The following is a 19,521-nucleotide window of genomic DNA, read 5'->3' as shown; positions in this document are numbered from 1 at the left end:
AAATAAAGGATTGAGAGATAGCTTGGATAAAATAGGAACAATAGGCCAGGGTCACACTGGGAGAAAGCCTATGAAGTAATTTATTCTAGATTATGTTTGGGAGTCTCTTGTAGAGTCCCAGGGTCAGAATTTTATGTGTGTGTGTATATATAGATACATTTCTGTTAAGTCTTTAGAAATAGAAGCAATATTTGTAGTGAAGTCATTACAGAAAATCTAATATAGTGCAGATGGAGAAGATAGCCTCCTCCAAAAAATATTTAAACTGTTTGTAATTTGTTAATTAATAAAGGTATTAGAGAAGGTGATTTTAGAAATTAACCTTAAACTGATTTGTTATGAGTTGTTTCTGTTTAAGATAGAAGTAAATAAATAAAGGCAGATTTGAAAGTAAGCTAAGTCCTTAAGGGCTGGAAAGACAAATAGAAAAATTTCTTCAACTGACTAAATAAAAAGGAAAAAGTACTTAAAGGTATAGGAAGGAGAGAAATTTTGTTGATGTATTTAATATTGACATTCAACATATTGCTTAATGAAATTCATTTATTCTGTATGGATAGAAAGGCACTATTGGAATGAGTATGAAGTACACTTAGGTAGGCCAATTACTGTATGTAAATGCATTTCTATTTTGTGTTCAGTTTAACAAATATCTGTTAAGACATTAACAAAATATCTTGTGGCAGCTGAATTCCACCTTAGAGTATTTTTTTTTATTTCATTTGTTTCATAGCTTTCATATGCTCGGAGAACACAGATTTTTGGTTTTTGCCTTGCTTAATTTTTAGTATGTATTCATGCTGGAAAAGGCACATCCTCAGTGCTGGGAACTTACTACTGGAAGTCTGTATCCAGACTGGTGTGAGCCATAAGACTGATAGGCTTAGAAAAAAAAAAAAAAAAAAAAAAAAAAAAAAAAAAAAAGAAGAAGAAGAAAGAAGAGGTGTCTGGAGTAATTAATATGTAAAAGGAAGGCATGATAACATGGTAACATGAATTCAAATACAAAAGGAGGAGGGAAAGAGAGAAATATTTGCCAGTGAAAGGGAGAAATATTTGTCAGAGACCAAAGATGCACTGCAGAGGAACAGCATCAGAGTTGGAAAACATTGACCTAGTCAACAAAATTTGAAAAGTTCAGTGAAACTGAGTACTCCCTGAATTTGAATATCCTCACAAGGGCAAGTAATAAAATCCGTATTTCTTAGGAAAGTAGACTGGAAAAAGCCTGGAAATGAGTGTTGAGAATTGGCAAGAGGATGGACTTCTTGACCCTTTTGGCCCATTCCATTTGTACAGTCTGTGTTTCTTAGCGATAAATCAGGAATGAATACAGCAACTAATTGTTGCTGTTGTTTGTTCCTTAAGATCTTAATGAACTGCATTTCTCAATGCCACGACATCAGGACCAATTTTCCCTGAGGCCTCAGAGTTCATTCTGCAAAAGGACGGGAAACTGAACTATTATTAATGCCACAAATACCCCCCGCCCCCCCTTTTTTTTTTTTGAGATTAGTTTTGCTTCTGCTTGGAAAGCTTTATGGGCTTCCTGTGTATTTTAATGAAGTTTTCAGGCACTGGAAAAGCAATGAGGTTTGGGGAGTCACCAAGAAAGCCCCTCAAAATCCCTACCCGCTGTGCCCGCTCTCCTAAGAACAACCTAAGAACAAGAGCCTTGCACAATGAAGTAGCAATAAAAGCGCTGCAGGTGGATGAACATGAAACAAGCAGAGATCCGTGTTCAGCTGTCTCTGAGCATCTAATATTTATATAGCGGTCCTGAAAGTGAAGTGCAGTGAAAGTAGATACGGTGCAAAAGAAAAGATGTGCAGCTCTTGCGTGGGAGTAGAGCCCCTTGCAGCGTGTTCCCTGTCAACGTGCTGTGTATTTGCGTGACTTGGTCCTGGCTGCACGTATATAAAGTATAAAGGTGGGTCTCTGGCAGTGGCGTGTGAGAGGCACACCATGCAGTACATGCTCGGTAAATGGTTTTCCCACCTTGAGGTTTTATGGGGCCTTCTTTTAGTAAATATGAGGTGTGTGGAATATGGACTATCCATCAAAGCAACAAACTTTCAAAGTTGTTAAGGACAGCAAGTGTTCATTCGGCCTGTATTCCCTGTCATATGTTTTTAAGTTCATGTAAGTGCATTTAATCTCTGATCTCAGCGATCTCCTTAATGGCTGTGGCACTGATTAGGAAATAATTTAGAACAGCATGGTCATGAATTAATCTGATATTTTCAAAGTTGTATCTTGTAAAATGGCCACATGCTTTTTCTTTCAAATATTGTATTAAATAAAGATATGCATCTCTTAGTTCTTTGTTAGCATGTCTAACAAGAAACCTGCTTTTCGCATTAATTCTTTTAGAAAAGCAAAATCTGTTTTAGGATTTTTGATAGGTTATTGTTTAAGAAACTGGCACATGAACTTAGTGGATCCGTAAGTCACTTCTGAGATGCAACAGCCAGTTTTAACGTGTAAGCTGTGAGTTTTAAGCTATGCAAACACTTTTCATGCCAGCGTTCTTCTGCACCCTCAATATATATCTGAAGAAAGCTTCCAAACGGCTCTTAAAAATACTGCGGTCAAATTTTGAACAGGAATACCTGACGTTTGGAACGGACTGTGGATCTGTTCAAGCTCTGTGGGTCAGGCTCACGAGGATGCAGCCTTTTGCACACATGCTCTGCCCTTGCCCTCCTCTCTCCCTCCCTCTGCATATGTGCAGACTCCTCTGGAACTAAACTCTTTCACATTGAGATAATGAAAATAAGGCTGTGGCGGCAATTTGATCAGTCTGTAAAAATCAAGCCATAATTTGCACTTAATGCTGCTCCTTGGATTGTGACAGAGGTAAAGCATCCTTAAAAAATACAGTGTATGGTAGACTGCAGCTCAGTGGGTGATATCAGGTTTGCTTTGGCAGCTTTTTTGGGTGCATTTGTGCCATTCTGGTTCATGCTGCCCGAGACCTGCTCATCTATGGCAGGGGACGCACAGCCAACACACCAGGAACACACAGGGGAGACCCGGGATAACCCAGTTTATTTTATCATGTCCTCCTTTATCAGCATTGACCTGCTCTCGAGATAATCAGTACAAGCTGGAAGAGGAATGAATGTTGGCGGGGTGACCTTTGGGGAAGCGAGTCACCCGGAAACGGCCAGGACGTGGCCAGTCACATTTCTGCCCTCCCTTCCCCCTTCCAGTTTTTTTGGGAACGTGGACTTCCAGAGAACTCAGGCACTAATCTTCCCTAATGCCTCCCCAACTTGTTATATTGCTTTTCGAACAGTGTGTTTAGAAGTCAGAAAGGTAGCTAGGACAAAACGTCATTAAGGTGCCATCGTGTAAATTAACGCGGTTAATGGAGCTACTCGTGACTGACTCGTTGACCCAGTACGAGTCTCTTGTGGAATTAATGGATGCCAGGGGATCAACCTTTCAGGGGAAAAAGAAAGAAAGAAAAAGAAATGGCAGCTTTAAAACCTTGAAGTGAATTATATTAGAAAAGTGAAAACGTCTGGGTTGGATTTGATTTCACTAGGCGGCCGTAAAATGGTATACTCTTAGCAAAACATATTAAACAGAAACGTCAGATTTGAGGCAAATGGTGTACAATTATGATAGTGTTAATAGTGGTCCTCTATCACCCCACGACATATTTTTAAAGTTTAATTTCTCAGCAGCTTGGATTTGTCACAAGCTTGTAAATTAGAAAATGTGTTGGGGGATGTTTTCGCACACAAAGACGCAAGGCATATAACACTGTTAACTATACCTTGGGGTTTTAGTATAGCTATTAAAATAAACTAGAGATCACATTTACAGACATGAAATGTCTGTTATAATATTCATTTTACCTCTTTTTTTTTTTTTCCCCCACCTCTCTGTGAGTTTACTGCTTCATTCTTCACCCGAGAAGAGCCAAGCTTCTTGGGCAGTTTTAAAGGTAGCTGACTATTAAATGATAGAAAGCTAACCTGTCTTATTAGAAGTGTGAATGAAAGGGGAGCAGGGGAGGTTACCAGCTTGTGAAATGTCAAGGACAACTAGACAGAAATTACTGCAAATGGATTTAGATCACTAGAATCCCTATTTTTATTAACTCTTTGAACTCTCGGTATTTATTGTGGCAAGAAATTACCCATGACAGGTTATGTAGTCAGCAAGATTTATTTGGATCCTTTGATATGTTTTGGCTACAGCCAAGAAACCAATAAAATTATCTGAGGCATATTAATTGATGCAAAATTATATACCAGCTGAATGGAATACAATAATAATAACAACATGCATGTGACCAGCGAGTATTTTAAAATACTAGATTTCTTTTTTAACATTACTCTTTTTTTATTTTATTTCTTTGTATTTCCTCATTTTATGTCTGGAAACTGATGAAACTTCTAGGAAAGTTTATTTTGTGTTGTTGTTGTTTATGATGTTTTCCTTTACATCTGGATTTACACCAGCAGACAAGCCTATAGCTTAAGCCTATAGCTTATGAGGATAATATTTTAAGATTTTTCTTTCATGAACATTTGTAGCTTGAAAAAGAAACTTTTCAGAAAAGAAAAAACTTTCTCAAAATTGTGATAATTTCAAGCAAATTCCTTTGCGTAGAGCAGGACCCTGTACCTTTAACTACAGTAACTGTGAGATAGACTTTATGAAAATATTCTGTCTGTCAAACGAAAAACAGGTAATAATAACAAAGCCAGATAATAGTAAGAATTACTTTATAATAAACCAAAAGTTCATCAGGAAGTTTGGGAGGGGGATGAAAAGAAAGACCTTCCACACCTCTGACTAAAGTTTAAGCAGTGTAGCAATTAGAAGGTAAAATCATTGTCATTCATTTGGACTTTTAGAACTTGAAAAGGTGTAAAGCTGACATTACAAATATGTAATAACCTCTGTAAAGGCAAAAAGAGTAATCTTTTCTCTATAGCTATTATAGTTTGATGGATGGGAGAATGAAAAATAGGCTGGGATCACGTAAGGAAAGAGACAGGCTAGGCATTAGATTAAACTTCTTCGCATGGAAAGTGCGAAGTCGGATGATGGAAGGATTGCGGAGCTGCTGTCAGTCACATTCTGGGACAGCTGGGAAAACAAGTGTCCGTCAGGTAGGAGCTGTAGTTGAACCTCTTTTAAATTAAGGAATGGGCTTAGATCACCTCTTATGTGCTTCTAAGCATCTGAAGATGTATTTTGAAGACTCTGTCAATGCCAGGAAGTTCATTGTCACAGGATTCTGTGACAAGCCTGATTTTTAGTGTATGTTCATTCATTTTCAAGAAATGAGAGGGAAAGGATTTATCTAAATTATTTTCAAGTGGTGCTGTTGCTTAGAATAGTTAGTAGTGGTGGCTACAAATTTTGAAGAGGAGTTAAACAGCACCAAAGCAAATTGAAATGTGAAAGTGACTGGAAAAAGTCACAGGCTAAACTGTACAAATCTCAAGAAAAAGTACAATTCATGCTATGTAGTATTCAAATAAGCAAGCCAAAGTCTAGGCTGAACCAAAAATAGAACTAAAGGGAATGCTAAGACTATGTTTAGTTTGATTAATCCGACTTAAAAAAAAAAAAAAAAAAAAAACAGAGAGAGAGAATGTGTAAGTGACATGATTTGGGTTCTAGAGAGTGCCAGAGTGTCATTTGAAGAGGATTTAGAAGCCAGACACTGCTTAGCTTCCACAGCACAGAAATAAGACAGATCAAACTGTACATATACAATATAATAAATCTTACGAAGAAAGCGATTCGCAAGCTTTCTGTTTATTTCTGTTTATGTTTTCTGCTGTCCCAGACAAGGGAGCATTAAATTATACTGAAAGCAAGTAGCAACAAAGATAAAATTACTAGATGGAAATACCATTAAAAATATTCAGTGTTTCAAGATACCACTGAAGTCAAATGGTTAGCTGAATTTAAGCAAACATTAGATGTACCTTGGAGTAACATAATTCTTTCAGATACCTTATATGTAAAAGTTTACAATTAAAGCCTCAGAAAATATGAAAAAGAAAGTCTGTATATCTCTGAGAGAATAAAATCTCCCTTGCTATTTGGCATTATAGGTTAGTACATGTATTACATTAAAAACTTGTAATATTTAAAAAGCAGTGATGCGTGTTTCAAGGGTCTGTTCAAAATAACAATAAACTTTATTTAAAAGTTTAAAGGAAAAAAATTAAGTACATTTCTTTCCTTAATAAATTCTCTTTCATTTGAATATGATACTTATATATTGTGAATGAAATATTTCCACGTTTCTTTGTTTGTGTTTCTTTGAGACAGTGCTTTTAGCCTGTCAGTCACTAATTTGTAGGTGTAATTTGCACATGTTGCTTTGTGGTTGGTCCTTAGTCCAAAATTAACACTAATTTGCTGAGCTCTAGAAAGGTTTCTGCCCATTTTTCTCCAACCAAGTGGACTGTTCATAGACCAAAGGGTTTCCTCAAGAGCGTGAGTAATATAGAGGAAAGTGCAGAAGTTTGTTTTTTGAAGTGCTCTGAACAAATTAAAGACATATAATCAAACTTAAAATTGCCAGTAAAATAATCTGCTTTCCTTTGACATTCTGGGTATTCTGGATTGTGTTTTATTTTGCTTTCCTTAGCTGCTGTTTTACTGTTTACCACATAACATTTTTACATATTTTGGTATTTTTGAAATTACTTGTTTTATAAGGAGCTACTAAGTCAAGCTCAGGCTCACTTGGTTAGAATTTTCTACTAGTTAGATATTGTTTGGGATTGAATTTTAATTTAATATTGATTCATGCTGTCTTTAGTATATTACAAGTGATGTAAAGAACCCAAGCGAATTGCCTCCCTAAAAATATTTAAAATTTTAACATATATATTCATAGACTTGTGTTTAGTGATTAAACTTGAAAGAACCATCCATGCTTTAACTGTTCTATTCTCTATGGGGCTGCAGATCAGATTTAATTAGATAAGTTGGAGTCTGTAGTGACTTTTTTTTACGCTCTACATGTCTGCAGTCTTTGAAAGCACCGCAAAGAGATTCAGATTTCAGGTGCTGTGTCATCAGTTTTGGTTATGTTACACAACTGAATGCTATAATGCTTTTAACAACTTAATTTAGAGAATGTAATCCATATCTATATATAAGAAAAGAAATGATGGGTTTTAAAGCTTTTTTGTTATTGCAGTTCAGTACTTAAGTTGCTGTTTGTTGACAGCAACAAATGGAGATATGTGTTGTATTTATTATGTCAAACTACTGCATTTCTATTTAACTGTCCTAGAAATTGGAAAAAAATGTCTAAAATGTGATATTATACTGCAGATCATCTCTGCTACTCAGTAAATGAATGCTCACAGTTTAAATACCATGCATTTATGTTTTAAGGGCATTTGTTATGCTGGCATTTTTCTTTCCATATTTTTTTTCTCATAGTAGAAAAAGGGATGGAATTTTCTTAAACTAGAAAAGTTCATCCATCCTGAATGTATGTATGTATATATTAATGTATGTATGTATGTACATTTCCTTATGTACATAACCGAATTACCACCTTTTCTTCAAGGATCAGCATGAAGTTTTTTGGTATGAATTAGGCTGATCTGTTTTACTGATATGTATTGGTTTCCCCAACCTATGTCTTATTAAATGAGCGTGGGAAAACCAGGTATTATCTAATATTTCATTATGATATGTGTTTTTCAGGTAAAATACAAGAAATAATTATAAAATTTCACAGAAACATGAGAGAGAAGATTTTAATGGCTGCTACATCAGACTGATTCTAGCAGCATCATGTAGCATCCCTGTGTAAAGGTAAAATTACATACTCTGTTTTCTCCCTCCTAGGAGTTAATTCCAGAGTTTTACTACCTACCAGAGATGTTTGTCAACAGTAATGGGTATAATCTAGGAGTCAGAGAAGATGAAGCTGTTGTGAATGATGTTGAGCTCCCTCCTTGGGCGAAGAAGCCTGAAGACTTTGTCCGTATCAACAGGATGGTAAGCAGCATTTCACATTAGCCTGAGTAATGAGGTCTGTACTTTAGTGAAGTAACCTATTGCTGTATTTTTAGTCTCTTTAGAACTAGGTTTAAAAAAGAAAAGAAGAAGGGAGAGAGAGTTTTCTTTCTGTCTTGCTTGTCAGAGCTCTTTATTTTAGCATGGATTTTCCTTTAATGTACCCAAATAATGTAATTAGAAATTCACTTACTTATTCCCTCATGAGAAGGCATCAGATGGACATCAGTTGGACAACACAGGCTGTTCCTCCTGACTGTCTTCAACAAGGAAAAGGAAAAAAAAAGTTGTTGTAAATGCTTGTATATAGAAAGAAATAGTATGTTCCTTACTTGACCAACACTATCTACTTCCTATTCGAAAGAGATGACCTGGAAGTGCAGAAATAGACAGTTAAACCAACAACTGAACAAATTTTGCAGAACTGCTGTGATGTAAATCACTGTGGAGTCCACAGAATTTTAACATAAAAGACCTTTATCTATACTGTATAGTTTTATTTTACAGTTAATGCAATAATGAATTCATACATGAGCATATCCATAGTTAGGAGAAACAAGGCATATTCTTATCCTTAGGCCAGCATTAGCTCAATTTCTGGTTGTATCTTAGAAATGGATCTTCTTTAAAATGTGTATTACCTGTGTTGCTGATGCATTCTTTCAAGCTATTTGTTTCCATACAGTTGCAGAAGAGTTCAGCTTGTGCATTATTCCCTATAGTGCCTTTGTGCGGCACTGCAAGTCTACCAGTGTTGTTTTTCTTATGATCAGTTTGGCAATTTAATTCCAAGAAGTGTATACTTAAAGAAAATTGTCAGGAGTTGATGGAAAAACTAGCCATATTAAGTTCAAGAGAATGGCAGTATATTATAAAAACAATATCTTATTCTTAGATGTGCATGATTTAGAGGTGTCCTCTATTTGGGCCAGTGAATGATTTGACATATGCACAGCAGTCTCCTAAGGAAGCAATGGCAACCTCATCACTCGAGACACATGAAACGCATGAAACAAAACATGAGAAATGTTTTCCAAGGAGTAGTCTTTCCCTGTCAGGAAGAAGCTGAGTAATATTTTTCTTCTTGGCTGATTTCTCTCATCCACACATGTATTATAACATTCTTTATAAAACTTAAGTAATTGTCCCAGCTTATGGCACTAAATTTGGGTGCAATATTATTAGCAGAAAAGGAGACGTACCGAAAGGGCTGCAAACCTCTGCTAGCATTATTCATGGTGACAAATACAGTCCCAGGTAAGTGTCCCTGGAGGGCTCATGTCACTGCCTAGAGCCCCTTTCAGACTGTGGTTGTGGCTGAAGCTGCACGGGGCCCACGAGGAATCACAGTGCAGCTGAGCAGAGGTCGTGTTTTGACATCGGTGAGAATACATTTAGTGTGATACCTCAGTGAAAAAGGATGAACAAACTGCCCCTATTGAGGAAGATAGAGGAACATACTAATGACACCCTTTGGGAAATTTTATAAAGCAATTTTATAGATAAGCTCCATCTTGTATCCTAAATTGTGTTCCCCCATCATTCCTTTAATAAGTGCAAAGGTAGAAAAATTAATATGAAGAAAAGAGACAATTTGTGTTAAGAGATGACTCAAATGTAAGCATGACATGACACTAATTTCTGTGGTGCAATTTCTGCTTTTGTTAAAAGAGCAGAGGGAGTTCTCTGTGGTAGAGTTTGGTATTTTGGATATTTACAGCTGCTGAACAACAGCTGCCTGCATGAATACAGAGTGCAGCACTTATGCCCCTTCAAAACTATACTTCCAATAAAGGATGGTATTTAAAAGCTGGAAATGCTTTTTAACTATTAAGCTGTCAGAGCCTGGAATCACTAATGACTGATTCCATATGTGTGTAAGTATGCTCAGACTGCCACAGGGTAGACAAACTCATGTTAAGATCAGTACTACCAGCTTCAACTTCTAGAGCACTCCTCAAATTCCTAAAACCAAAAATGATCTCACTGACATATACCCTTCCTTTTCTTTCTCCCACCTGTGTGCCCACAGATGTGAGCATCCTGCTGTTATGATGTAGTTTTGCCTGAAGGCCTTTTCTGCATAGCCTTTATTCATCCAGCATCCAGTCTTAGCAAGAACATGATCATCAGTTAAAGTTTGGCTCTCCAGAAAGCCATGCTGTCTTCAAGTGAGCAATCTGATGAAGTTCATACATGATATAAAGTGAGGAATTGCTAGAAAAGAGGCATACATTTATTTGAATTAGGTACAGAAAATACACTGAAAGTCACCTTGGGAGGAAAGAATTGAAGATATTCAATAGAAAGCAGATATCTGGAAACAAAAATAGTACGAAAAGAGAGCAGAAGCAAAGGAAGGGGAATAACGAGCAGCAGTTACCTTGGATAGCACTCCATAATTTGCATGGTACCAAAAAGAAAAGTATATTTTGAGGCCATCTATGGAGAATCATTGCCTCATAGAGGATGTAAACAGTTGTACCTTTCTATGGTCCTTTTGAGACTGCACCTGGATTATTGGATTCATTTCTGGGCAACTAGATGACAGAAGAAGTATTAAGAATTGGATGGAGTTCAGATGATAAAAACAATGTGAATGACTTCGCGATGTATAAGGAGCACAATATGTGAATAGACTTTTATTTTATTATATAGACATAGCAAGTAGCTAAAGTCGGATAATCCCTTTATGAAATGTAGACAGCATGTGTAGTAGGAGGTAATGGAATTATATTTTGAAAGGTAAAATGTGTAATAATTTATCAGAAAAGCTTCCTCACATAGGGATTTATTAGCAAATGGAACAAACTGCTTCTACATTCTTGTTTTGGGCACTAAAAATAGACTTGACAAAGTAGGAGAAAATGTACTCTAGGGAACAAATTGGAAGATTTAACATTCCTTACCTCATGTCTGAGTCCACGTTTTGAACTGGTCAGCAGATGTGTTCCTCAGTTAGGTCATCCCTAGGCCAAGCTTTGGGTGTTGCTCAAGAATCTATCTGCAGGAAAAAAAAGAAATGCCTGGGTGCAGTGCTGAGGTGTGAAAGAGCAAGTGCGGGTGCCCTGGGAATTTCCACACTGCTCAGCAAAGCAGGCAGAGAACAAGCTTACAGAGGAGCCACAGAAAAGGCAAGACTACATCAAGTGTGAACCTGATCCATTGCCTAATGAAATCAGTGGTGGTCATTTCCTTTCCCTGAAAAGCATCTGTGGTACCACAGAGGGGGCTTTTGTATTTTCTTCCTGACAATATTCTCATGTCTTCGTATGTCTTTTTTGCCTGCTGCAGTCACACGTGATGTGTAATTTTATCTGGGAATAAATACAAATCCTTACATAGAGCCTACTTATACAATTATAAATGTGAATATATTCTTTAAATAAGACCAAGAATTTCAACGTACTGAGACTTAGCGAAGCAAGCAGAGAATAGCCACAGAAAACACCGCAGAGACATAATGACACAAATTGACAGAACAATTTAACAAAGTAGTTAACACACTAAAGCTAAAAAATATTTTCTTGAGAGTGCTTTGTTTGATTGTTTGGTTGTGCATTTAATGTTCCCAAAGAAATGCAGAAATAGAAATGATAATGGTTTTCCCTCAAAAGAGATTCCATTAAACTCATGAAAATTAGACTTATGTAGAGCCTGAAGTCGGGGATTGTTGTAGCAGTTTTATTTATCCCTACGAAGCCAGACTGATTGCGCCGCACTTACTCATGAAACATTAATAAAGCCCTATGTTCAATGCTAACGTGATTACGGCCTGACCTCGGTGATGTCAGAAAGGACGGAGGCAGAAAGTGTCCCTGATAACATTACCCTAATGCGGGGCTCATCAATCATAATCTCCCAGTTTACCAGGAAAAAAGAAAAAGAGAGGGGGGGGGGGGAAGAAAAACCCAACACACATAAAACCTTTCACAGATGTGCATCTGTAGTCCTACTCAGCCTCTCAATCCCCACAGACTCAGAGCAGCCCTGAGAGCCAGAAATAGAACATATTCAGTCAGTAAGTCAAGCATGCTAAATCAAGGCGGGGAGCACCACTGCGAAACACTGAAGCAGAGCTTTTCTAATAAGCAGGCTGCAGTTTGGAAACAAAAGATGCAATACTGTGTAATTCCGAGCTAATTATAATGATATTTTGATTATGGCTTAGGCACATATTAAATTACTAATTGCAGTGTTGAGTAAAATGCTCTCGCTGTAAATTATATTTTTGAGAGTCTAAATGGTGTACTGTTTTTGTAATACATAGTTTGTCACTGTTACATAACTCTCTTATTAAGATTGAATTTTCTTTCTATGAAGTGATTTATTTACAGTCTTCTGCCACCAGCTATATTTTCTGTACTGCTGCTTGGATACTCAGAAGCTTCCGTAGTATTTCATAATTAAAAAGCTTCTTGGATAGTCATTAGGTACATATATTACTAAATCTCCATGCTCTAAGGTTCTGGAAGATTTATCATTTTTCCTCACCATTCAGCAGCAGTTGATACTCCTTTTTTATCAGAGCAGCAGTAGATATTTTATTTTACTTCATCTGTAGTAGTTTGTTTGGTTTTATTTATTGCAAGAACAATTGCATTTGTTCTTAATGCAATTAAATTAATCCATAGCTCATGGAGGGTTTCAGTCTAATTTGGAAATCACAGCAATTTTTAAAAAATCTTTCAATACTCAGAAGAATCTACTTACATCATAAGTTGCACATGTAAAGGATCAGTTTCCCTGCAAGCAGCCCAGAGCAAACCAAATCTGTAGAATGTGCCTCTGCTTCACTTTTTAAAAGATTATTTAGTTTAAACAAGGAAAATGAATTTCAGATTTCACTGTTTCCTGTTTCATTTAATGGCAAGCGATGAAGAGTTTACTCCGATAACCAGTCCAAGAAATGTCAAATGAGTCATAGAAATACTAGGCTGAGAGAATCTGCCCAATTCAGGGCTACTTAGGTGTGCAGCTGTAAGGAGAGAAACAAGAAAAACCTGGAGCGTGGGCTGAGATGATCCAGCGTAAGCCGGAGCTTTACTAAAGCTGATCTGCAAAACCAAAGTATCTTGGGGTGCTTCTAAAAAAATACTTCAAACATGCCAAATTTAAGTTAATGGCAAGAAATGAGTTAATATAGTAGTTAATGTGCAGGAAGGTTGGACTAGATGATGTCTAAGTCCCTTCCAACTTTAACAATTCTATGATTCTGTGATTCTGTGTTGTAGCTAATAGCTGGCTTATATTATATATAGCTATGCATAGATATATATATAGTATCTATGTATCCCAAATCTATGTCACGCTGTTTTGAAATAGCTTCTACACCATTGCTATTAACAGTAAGAATCTATCAAAAGCCTTAAATAATAATATATAGTTATATAAGTTTTTGTTGTTGTTGTTTTCTTAAATTTTAGATTAAATTATTTTGGGGGCTTTTAACTAATATTTTCCAGGACAAAATGTTCTCAAAAACTCTGTTCTGCAAGGTAATAACCACCCTATTTTAACTAGCCTATTATTGCTGCCTTTTGTCAGCTATTGTACCTCCAAATTATTTTTTTGCGCGGCAAATTCCCTCACCCTATTCCTTACTGAGCTCGACGTATCCCTGAGAAACCAAATCATGTCCAGTTGGCAGGGAACAGCTCATAAATTTTAAGGAGGTTCTTTAAGAAAGAGGGAGCAGTTTGGGCACTAAAGCAAATTACGGTGGTGAACCTGTAAGTATTGAGTCACATAGATAGCAGAATAACAGAAGAGCTTGCGAGTGGTATCAGCAGGCCAGGTAGGTCCAGGTAGGTGAGGTTTTACCTAAAACCTCACCTACTCATCAGTGTCAGAAGTTTTATCCTAAGTCAGCCACAACCATGTTGGAAAGTGCAGATCAGGACCCTGTTCCCCACCGAGGGCTGTGTAGGACTTGGCAGCCTTTTGGTGACCTCTGCGAGTGCTCCCTGTATCTCAGGGCCAACTTTGCTGGAAATAAATTCTTTGGATTTCCCATTTTATGTAGAATTCTGAAATTCTTAGTTCAAAATAATTAAATTCACCCCTTGGAAATTTCTGCAAATCTTTTATTGCGTTTTAATGTACAGACCTTTAAGGAAGGCCTTACAGAAGGCTTTAAGGACTTACACAGTACGATCAACCTGCTGGAGTTTAGACCTGGAGAGGGAAGACAAGACATGGTGCTGCTAAAAACTAGCAACATTAGCATAAATTCATTTATTTAGGAAGTTATTAAAGAATAGTTCACCTGTATGAAATAGAAGTTCTCCAAAACTGCCAGTGTCAGTAAGACCTTCCCTGAATGGCAAGCTGCTGAGTAAGAGCTGGTCATGCAAGTTAAAACTGCCTCAGGGAAACATAACATAGATATTCAACTTTCCTAACTGGGAGGAGATGATGTTAGGGAAGATAATGTGTGAAATATGCTGATTTGACCCAAACATTTATTTTTACAACTTTTACTGTGCTGCCTTTAAATAGCATCTGCATCTGTTCAAAAATTTAATCTCTTTCCTGCAATATTCTGCATACTCTAGAAGAGAGTCTTTTTGACTAAAACATAACATTTTTCTCTATGAATTGCTTTATTAACAAATAAATGATTGGTATGGATGCAAAAAAGACATTTATGAATATGCAGAACACAGAGAAGAAAAAGAACATTCAGACTGCCAGCTATAAGTTGGCCCAAGACAGCTGTTGGAAAGACAACAGCCTTTAAATTGTATTTTAAATTTAATTACACACAAAATTATTGAAAAATAAGCATTTAAAAGTTAGGACATGTTTTATTTATGATACCCTTGGCATGCTTTATTTTATCCTTACGTGCTAACATCCTGCATGCTGAATAAGATAAAAGCCATATAGATGATGTTATGTGAGATCATGCAGTTATTGTCTATATCATGTTATGCACACTCAATACGCTGTAATTAAGGATCTACCATTTCTTAATTTATTGGGAAATGTGCTTTGAAGGCACATAGTATTTTAAATAGTACTTACTATTAAATAGTATTTATGCTATTTAAATACTGTTAGTCACAAGCATATGATATCCTCTGACATTACATGCTTCTCTGCCACGTTTTTTATAGCACCTTGTTGTCTTCTAAACTTAAGCCTTTGGAAACTGAGGAACAGGTCAGGAATTAGGAATGTTCCTATCTATTCCTATTAGGAATGTTCCTCCCCATTCATTTTGCTCAGAAAGAGCTTTTCCTGGGTTGGGAAGAGCAGGGCTGAGTCTTCTTACATGCCATAGTGAGTTTCCTCTTCCAAGTGGAGCCTTAGAGGGAAATGGACTGGGAATGACTGATCTGGGAGGGCTACCCTGTGCAAGCCTGTAAGGGGCTTGAGACTTGAAATACTTTGCGATGTAAATAATATGAAAAAGAATCCAAAACTTAAACTGTCCTCGAACAGGTAGGAAACCCTGTCCTGGCTGGAAATGATTTCCTTTCAGTAGTGGCAATATGCTAGAATTTCTTGGAAAAGAAATCAAATAAACCACACAAAGCTTCAAGAACGAATAATATTAGATAATGCAGTTTACGGGGTTGCTGCCAACTCTTCCTGCCTTCAATGAGTAATGCACTTGACATGCAAGTATACATAATCAGTCATCTTAATGCTGATTTTATTTTCCAGAAACATTAATATAAAGCCCAATTTTCTACTAAATGCACACTGAATATATGCATTCACTGTAAGAACTCAGTCAGGTAACAATGCCCTTAGCTGTGTTCAGAAAATAAACAGTTTTCTGATCGTGGTGTATGTGAAAAGTAGCACCTAGAGGTACTTAGCAAATTAGTATTCTCCAGCACTACTTTTATACCTCTTCAGAAGACCTCTCCTGTTTACTTTCACCTTTTGGAACAAGTTATAATATATTTGACACGCTCAACAAAAAAGACTGAAATAAGGTGCACAAGCTATGCTGTTCCCACACCACCTGATTTGCTGTTCTGTTTTACCCATAACTAATAGTTTTGGTGGTGGCACCAAATTCAGTGCATATTCCCGGAGTGAACTCGGTGTGACTCAGGACAGCGCTTCACTGTAGGCAGTTGTTGTGCTGGGCTTCAGAAGATATGGCCACAAAGGGATCCTGTGTTCACAGCCACAAGCTCAATAGCCACAAAGAATCTAAAGTTCTGCAGGAACACGTCTGTTAATCAAGCAACAAGAGTCTACTAATAGCTTAATTTTCAGTGTCCTAGCAAACTGGAACTGAGGGGCACTTGGTATATGACACAGTAGAAGGCTAGGACTGTGATGCAGTTCAGACAAGGGCATACATAAAACCCATGATAATGGAGCAAGAATCTTCATTTTAATTCCCATTCTTCCCTTAACGTTGTTTTAGGGAAAATGAGATGAGTGTGCCAGGATACAGCCTGGCATGTCCTGCTGCCCTTTGCAGCAGCCCTGCTCGGAAGGCGCCCCAGGGCCATGGGGCCAACCAGGAATGACATTTATTGCAGCCTGAGCCTGGATGGATAAGTTCCTACAGATGTCGACCTGCTGAGCTGTTTTCATGTGGCTTTTACTTTCTTGAATTATTTTGGGCAATGTTGCAGCTGAATAACAATCGCATCAACTTATATACATTAAAATTTATGCATTTGTTTTAATTATTATTAAAATTGAGGCATCATAAATCTTTTAATGTAACATAGTCCACCTAAATACATTCTTAGAGTCTTCACAGGCAAATTATTTGTGTGTCCAGGTACAGTACCCTAGGTAACTAAAACAATAGTCTGATAGAGGAGTGAGGTGAAACTGTATAATGCTGTCAGCCTTTGAAAAATACATTTCAGACAGTGATATCTAATAATGTCTGATAAAGGCAGATTGTTTGGATCAGACTCAATGTAATGCTATCGTGATTTCCTCTGGCTGGAATTAATTTCTTTCCATATGCTGAGCAGAGGAATAGAAAACCTTGAATCCATTTTGATCCTAGCTAGTGATAGCCTGCCTTTTTTTCTGGTAAACCAACTTAATATCAAAAATAAATGCGAAAAACTCTTTTTGAGAAATTATTAAGTCACAATTCACAGAGCTAATAGAGTTTTTCAATCCTTAGGTTTTCATTTTATATTTAAGACTAATGAGAAATAGTTGAAAAATTAGTTGGAAGACTATTTTTAATTTTTTTACCATTTTCATCAATTTTTTTGATGAATTACCTACCTTTCTTGTCAACTGCAAAAACTAATGATTAAAACCCTTGTGAACAGGAGAAACCCAGCAGCTGCGAAGAAGAAAATTAACTTGATATCAAACTGAATAAAAGATGAAATATATGTTTTTAGTTTTCCACCCAATATAATTATATTTACTTTTTAAAGTTTGAAGGTTTTCAAGCACATTGGATAAACCTAAACAAGAAATGTAATCACATCCATCATATTTCCTCAGCTGATAGGAGAAGATAAGCCATAATTTAAGCGTAAAATTGTGAGTTGGAATTTACTGCCTGATCTGAATTTCACTTGCAGGCCCTGGAAAGTGAATTTGTATCATGTCAACTTCATCAGTGGATTGACCTTATATTTGGCTACAAGCAACGAGGACCAGAAGCAGTGCGTGCACTCAATGTTTTCCACTACCTAACATATGAAGGCTCTGTGAACCTGGACAGCATCACTGATCCTGTCCTCAGGGAGGTAGGTGTTTACTGCCTTTTCATTCTAAAAACTGAATGAAAATTCATCTCGCAAGTATTGATACTTTTTCCTTCTTTCACTGCTGGGAAAAATTGTAGCGTGTGATTTAACTCAGAGCTTAGGCCCTAGGTGACTTCAGTAGTATTAATAAGCTAGCAGTAAAACAGATGTCCCACAATATTTTGTTTGCTTGAAGTTATTAATATATTTCATGAGGAGCTATGATATGGGAAATTACAGTGTAATGTATATCTTGCAATATATATTCTGCTGTTTTGTATAATTTACTTTTAATGAATTCACTTAGTAGAGCTGAAAATTTTAAACAAATACTTGTGTCATAGTCATGGGGAAAAATTTTAACCTTTTCAGTCAGAAAATGTAGGAGACGTATCTGAATTGGAATGAAAATGGAATAGTTGTAGAACAGAAATGATTCGATTACTTTGGTGTTAATTATGTAAAGTATAATCACAGTGTCACTAAAATGGAAAATATGAGCTACTTGTTGGAATTATGTGCGTACAAATATGTATGTTTGTGTGTATATGTGTGTATAATATTTATATGTGCATATATACACAAGTGTGTTTTACATTTTATGAGTGAATGTCAAAAAAAATTCTACTAGCTACCCTGATAGATGTTTTATTCCAGCCACCACGTTTGTTTTTAGTAGGACTATTAATTTGAATAATTATTTCTGTAATATCATCCATTCACTGGATAAAACAATTGAAATTAGGCAAAAAGTGTGAAGAAGCAACAGCTGCGAGATGAGTACTGCTGTGATGAAGCTGTACACACAATCTTCCATTCCCCCAGATAGCTACCATCTGCTGCATGCAAAACAGCAATAATTTACACATTGCCAGGGAATCAGTTATTGTTTATTTGTTTGTTTGTTTTTAAACCTTGGAAATGTGAATCTACAGAGTTTAGAAAGATAGAGATTCTAGGAAGCATTCGTTTTCATCTGGATACTGTTTTTGTCATGTTTTTTTCTGCAGTGCCTTGTGTGCATCCTTTACATTTCATGCCTTACTAAGGGCAGAAGAACCAAAAAAAAAAAAAAAGATGGTTGTGGCTGCAGCATCTTCACAATATGCACTATAAAGCTTAGATTTTCAAAACAGTTAGTACTTGTTTTTGAGTGAGATGTATTGATTTCACTGATGAAAAGCTTAATGTTAATATGAATGTAATGTTTTTCTCGACTTAAAGACTCTGAGAAGAGTCAATAAGGTACAAAACAGCGTATACAAAGGAAGGATTTTTTTAAGAGTACAAAACAGGTGTCAAGAACTATGAACACAAGGGATTTGCATGACTTAAGGTCCTTATTTGCATGGGCAGACTCCTAGGTCTTGACTTTAAGAGTTTGCTCCCACAGGGCAGCCTGTAGGATTGAGGTCTATCTGTGAACCTTATTTAACATCTTATGACATGATGAGACTCTTCAGCTCTCTTGTGGCTCTACTTACATGCATAACTTGTCATCAGAAATTTCAAGAAATTTATGGAGCTGTTTTTGTTCACTCGTGTATCTTGTCCATACGCTGTCAGTCAGTAGCATATAAACCTCTTGCTTTTGCTTGAGCTGTTTAAAATTCTAAAGGCACAATTTTATCATCATTTCCATGAGTTCTAGGTTAGTAAATAAAATGCATTTTTAGTGGTGAGAAGACATAATGTCTAGTAAATCCTCTTAATTTTTTGCTGTAGCGAGAGCTACAAAATTTTGTGTTAGCATAATATGCTTTCTCCTCCAAGAAAGTTCCAATATTGGTGA

General features: G+C 36.6%; 1 protein-coding gene across 5 annotated transcripts in view; it reads left to right on the top strand.

The window, feature by feature from the left end:
- Positions 1-19,521, top strand: part of NBEA (neurobeachin) — a 462,643-nt gene that overhangs the window by 399,743 nt on the left and 43,379 nt on the right. For all 5 annotated transcript variants that reach the window (XM_026033944.1, XM_026033943.1, XM_026033942.1 and 2 more), the window contains exons 48-49: positions 7,855-8,007; positions 17,562-17,729. In XM_026033944.1, the coding sequence (XP_025889729.1) occupies positions 7,855-8,007; positions 17,562-17,729 (321 nt within the window). The remainder of the gene's footprint in view (positions 1-7,854; positions 8,008-17,561; positions 17,730-19,521) is intronic.

This window comes from Nothoprocta perdicaria, unplaced genomic scaffold, assembly GCF_003342845.1.
Source record: "Nothoprocta perdicaria isolate Ctin4 unplaced genomic scaffold, notPer1 scaffold_137, whole genome shotgun sequence".
NCBI lineage: Eukaryota > Metazoa > Chordata > Aves > Tinamiformes > Tinamidae > Nothoprocta > Nothoprocta perdicaria.
Note: the sequence above shows the minus strand (reverse complement) of the source record. Positions and strands in the feature narration are given on the sequence as shown.